This window comes from Herpailurus yagouaroundi, unplaced genomic scaffold (assembly GCF_014898765.1).
Source record: "Herpailurus yagouaroundi ecotype Mexico unplaced genomic scaffold, PumYag 67235, whole genome shotgun sequence".
NCBI classification, from domain to species: Eukaryota; Metazoa; Chordata; class Mammalia; order Carnivora; family Felidae; genus Herpailurus; species Herpailurus yagouaroundi.
The window spans coordinates 329,142-334,088 of NW_024420070.1; the positions used below are offsets into that span (position 1 = coordinate 329,142).

Consider the following 4,947-nt stretch of genomic DNA (forward strand, 5'->3'; position numbering starts at 1 on the left):
TTAAAAGCTTCAGTCCACAATCACAAATATATATATATATATATATATATATATATATATACACACACACACATATATATATACATAAACATATATATGGGTATATATACACACATGCACACATAACGGAAACACAAATTTCACAAAACAATTTTCAACCTACCTACCTGTGATATATTCTGATTCTTTCGTATTTGGCTGTAATCAATTCTATTCTACCCTACTTCCTTAAAAAATTGCAGGTCTTGACTCATTACATTTGTTTCAGGCTCTATTAACTCAGGGAGTGTGGGACTAAGCTTAACACACCACAGTTTAACACAGTAACACAGTTTAACACATATCATCTGTGATGTATATCTTCTGTAGCACATATATTTATTCTTTTAGGCACATATTTCATGTGAAGGTGGGAGTGGGGAGGCTAAGTAGTCTCCTTGTAGACCAGTGCTTCTCAAACTTTAATGCATACAGAAATCAATTGCAGATCTTGTTAAATTAGGATTCTGATTCAGTACATCTAAGATGGAGACTTGAGATTCTGCACTTCTATCTCTCAGATGATGCTGATGCAGCTGGTCCATTGACCACTTTAGAGTAGCAATTCTCTAAAAACCTTAAGTGTGGGTAGGTGTGCTAACCTTGCAAAGCAGGACCTGGCAGGAGTTTCCTAGGAGACAATTACCTCTAAGGAAAGAGGAATCAAGCAGACAAGGCACTGACAGATGAGAAAACCAGTGTGTGGAACTCAGATTTTATTTCAACGTCCCATATTTGAATCTGGTAGAGAGATAGCTGTACACAAAAACATATTTACAACACAACAAACACAGAAAGGATTGGTTTGCTAAAAAAAATCTGAGATCCATTAAGTGTCAAAGTATCACTGGGATGTTACCCACTTGTATAAGCATAATTCTAGCTTTATCCTCACTTCTATAGGTGATATGGTGTGAGGCAGGTTTTGGGCTTACTGGAGACTCCAGGGAAATCAACTGGACTTTGTCACCTTGAGGACATCAGCCTGTCAGCAACAGTGAGAACCTTAAGAGTGTGCCCAACCCATGAGAAGAGGCACACTGTGCAGCAGACATAGCAGTACCCCGGGTAGGGTGGCACCCATCTTTTGACTTCCTGGACTAATTCCTGGTTATTGGTGAGCTGTACCTCATCCCCCTTCTAAATGTCTGATGAGGGTCTTGGTCCTGCTAACATAGGGGAAAATGTACAAACCAGACCAACATAGCTCACATACACACTGCTTCATCTGTTCTACTCAGGAATATTGTGAGGCTAGTATTATCCCCATTTCAGAAAGACAAGACTGTGTTTTACAACAATGGGTCTGTTATAATGGCCAGGTTAATTCTTCTAAATATGAGTCCTAGAGGGAATATGAATTTCACATATTAAGTTCTGACAAAAATTTTAAGTGTTTCCACTAGCCTTCATAAATTCACTGAACAGATCTTCATATTTCTTTTTCCATATTGTTTTCCTTTTTTATATTTTAGCATTTCCTTATGAGAAAAGCAATCTGTGTTCTTTAGGAAAAAAATAAACATACAGGTAGAAAGAAAACAAAGAAATCAAGTTCTTCACAGTATACTAATTCAGAGAACTACTGTTAACCTTTTGGTGAACAAATTTTCTATTTTTCCTGTGTACATATGTATTACATAAACTTATGTTTTTTTACAAAAGTGGACCAATTCTGTAGAGGATATTATAAGCTGCTTTATTTCCCCAAGAATTATAATGTCTTTGCAATGCACGGGTGAAAATCCCCTACTGATAGAGTGCTCTAGTTGGGTCAGAAGGCTGCTGATAACAAGAGCGACAGCTAAAGCAAATTATTAGCATAAGGTTGAAGCACAGGGCCTGGCAAATGCTTTCCAGAGGCACTACACAAAAGGAATGTCTTCAAAGCCCCTTTGTGGGGCCCTGCAACCACCCCTGAGTTCCCTTGGGCCCCTTGGGTGGAAAGGGTCCTGTAAACTTTTTTGCATCCACATAAACCCCCCCAATTTCTGCTTGGTTTTCTTTACCTCATCCTCCACCCTGGCCATCTCATCAAATTCTCTTATCATCTCCTCATTGCTCAAATGCATATCATGTATGGCCTCTTTATATTCCTTGAGGCACTGAGCCAACCCCTTTTTGGTTTTTCTTTTGGCCTTCTTGGGTACATCATCCCCAGCTGGGCGCTTTCCTGCAGTCTTTGGTTCATTGGCTGGTTTTTCTTCTTCTTTTGGCTTTTCCTGGCTCTCTGGCCTTCCCTCATTCTCTGATTTTTCCTCTTTTGGCTCTCCCTCACTCCCTGCTTCTCCTTCTTTTGGCTGTCCTTTGTTCCCTGGCTTCCCCTCACTCACAGGTTTTCCTTCTTCTTTTGGCTTTCCCTGGCTCTCTGGCTTTCTCTCACTGACTGATTTTCCCTCGCTCACTGGCTTTCCTTCTTTTGTTTTTGCCACACTCCCTGGCTTTTGGTTGTCCTTTAGAATTTCATTTTCTGTCTTTCCCTTGTGATTTGTTTTCCCCTCATTTTCTAACTTTTCCTTGTCTTCCAGAGTACAAGTTTCTTCTGGCTTTCCCACATCCTGTGGCTGTTCTTTGTATTCCATCTCTCCTTGCTTCTCAGGCATTCCTTCATTTCCATTGCAGAATTTTTCCATGTTGAGATTTCGCCTCCTTTTCCTGTCCTGGGGGTGGGAGGAAGAGGAGACAAGGGAGACTAAGGGCTTGGGAGTAGAATGCGGAATTCAGGTCTGGATCATATTCACACCTATGTACTCTTACCTGGGTTCCCCTAACCTGGCCTGGCACTCCAAGTGTGCCCTTTTGCTAAGCTCCTTCTCCCACCATTCCTCCCACATACAGGAACCAACCATTTCTCTCAGGCCCTGCCATTGTCTTTTTGACAGCTCAGCATGGTAAAATGTAAATGTGTTGGGAGGTGGGTGGTTAGACCCCAAATTCTGCCCATGCTGTACCCTCCACAATCCCCACCATTTTAGGTCCCTGTCCAGACACCCCCTTACTTCACTGACCTGCAGGAATTCAGGACAGGTTTCTCTTCCTTTTCTAGCCTTGCAGAGTGCTGAGAATAAACACACAGAACTGCAGACAGACAGGAGAAAGAGGCTGGGCATTTGGTGGATGCACAAAGACCTGGGTCCCTTTCCTGAATCCTAGCCCTCCAAGTGTCTTCTGCACATTATTTACCCTACCATTCCTCCCAACCGTTTCCCTGGCAGGACCTACCGCCTTCTGTACCATCCTTCAGCGTGGCTGGGTGTCTGCAATATATGTGGTGGTGGGGATGGGCAGTGGTGAACTCAAATTCTGCCCAACTTCTGCTCTCTACACCCCCACCATCCCTGTCCAGTGCCCCTCCTATTTTTCTAGTCTTGCAGAGTGCTGGGGACAGACACACAGACCTGCAGACAGACAGGAGACAGGGGCAGGGCGTCTCAGCAATTTGCTCTCAGCAAATTGATGTTTCTTTCCTGAATCTGGGCCCTCCTCATGCAACATTTCCCTCACTTACCTCCCCCGCATCCCAGCCGCCATTACTTTCCAGGCCTCAGGCTCCAGACCAGGATGCTGTCCAAACTGTTTGGATCTCTGTGACCCCCTCCCCTGCAGACAAGCCGCCCGCCCTCACCCTCTTTTTGCGGAGGTCAATATTTCCACTTAGGTGCAGAGTGTGAGAGGGGGTTATTGCTAGAATATGTCTGTCTACATTTCACTGTCGCACTGCGGGGGCGCCCCCCTCCCATTTCAGGTCCAAAAATGTATGGAGAGCGCAGAGGAGGGGCGTCGAGGAGGCGACAGAGCCTGCTGCAAGATGCTCCCTCCTCACCTGCCCACCTCCCCGCCGCGTCCCCCTCCTCCCCAACCTTCCGGACCCCTCCCCACCGCGCGCTGCTCCCAGATCCTACTCCCATCCACCTCCACCCCTGCCCGGGCCGCCGGCAGCACCACCCTCACACCGACCTGCGGGACCTGCGGGGCCCGGGCCAAGCCTGCGCCTTCTCGGGCTCGCCGAAGCCCGCTGGCCCTTCGCCCGCCGCCCGGGCGGCTCAGGGAGCTGGTTCTGCGCGGGCGACGGGAGCGGACAGCGCAGGCACCGGACCGCAGGGTGGGTGAGCAGGCGGGCGCGGGGGCTGCTGCCCACGTCGGCGCCCGACCGGTCACGTGAGCGCCGCGTCACCCAAGCTCGGTTCCCCACCCCGCTCCGCCCCCTCGTCCCCATCCCGTAGGGACCAGCCAGCCACAGACGGTGGGGAGCAGTGTGGCAAAAGGGGGTCGCCGAGAGGGCAGCCCAGAGGCTTCTTTACCGCAGGTGCTTTACCTGGCGCGCATCTCAGGTCCTCACACAGCATCCCTCTGAGAGGTACGTCATTGCCAGGTGTGACAGCTGATCGCAGGGAGGGTACCCGACTTTGCCGAGAGCACTCAGCAACGGAATCCCACAGGCTGCTTTCAAGACAGGCTCTGCCAGACTCCAGAGCTCTGGTGGTAGTGTCTGCCAAAGTAGAGCTGCCACCTTGAGTAGCTGTGTTCCTGGGCCTCCTCTCTCCTCAGTCCACACGTTCTCTCTCCCTGAGTTATTTCTGTTCATTTCCCTCTAAGCACAGATGATTCTCAAATCTCCATCACCAGGCTATCCTCTCCCCTGAGCTTTAGACCCTCTTTGCCAACTGTCTATTGGCTACCACTGCTTGAATGTCCCTGAGGAACCTCAAAATCCGTATACCCCAAACTGCTTTCACCAACTTCCTTCTCACCTTCTCCCTTCACTTCTCTTCACACTTGAAACTTGCACTCCAATATTTGACCTCTTCTTATTTAGAGAGAGTGTCAGACAGCTAAACAATATAGTATTAAAATATATTTTAAATGGATCACAGATGAATAGATTTATCATCATCCTTGGTCTACAAT

The 4,947-nt window shown here is 47.5% G+C and overlaps 1 protein-coding gene across 4 annotated transcripts; it reads right to left on the reverse strand.

Moving 5' to 3' along the window:
* Positions 1–738: 738 nt before the first annotated feature.
* LOC121024859 (transcription elongation factor A protein-like 4) lies at positions 739–4,507 on the reverse strand. Of its 4 annotated transcripts, none has more exons than XM_040467166.1 (3): positions 4,355–4,507; positions 3,048–3,117; positions 739–2,699 (listed from the first exon to the last, which is right to left on the reverse strand). In XM_040467166.1, the coding sequence occupies exons 1-3, from the start codon at positions 4,363–4,365 to the stop codon at positions 1,905–1,907; spliced, it is 876 nt and encodes a 291-aa protein (XP_040323100.1). In that variant the 5' UTR covers positions 4,366–4,507; the 3' UTR covers positions 739–1,904. The 4 variants fall into 4 exon arrangements, with proteins under 4 accessions (XP_040323100.1, XP_040323101.1, XP_040323103.1 ...); XM_040467167.1 differs by lacking the exon at positions 4,355–4,507 and adding an exon at positions 3,985–4,111; XM_040467169.1 differs by lacking the exon at positions 4,355–4,507 and adding an exon at positions 3,997–4,095.
* Between the last annotated feature and the right edge of the window lie 440 nt (positions 4,508–4,947).

Coding starts and splice junctions, on each gene's coding strand:
- LOC121024859 (XM_040467166.1), bottom strand. Junction 2,700..3,047: donor CCTGTCCTGAATTCCTGCAG/GTCAGTGAAGTA, acceptor TCCCACCCCCAG/GACAGGAAAAGGAGGCGAAA.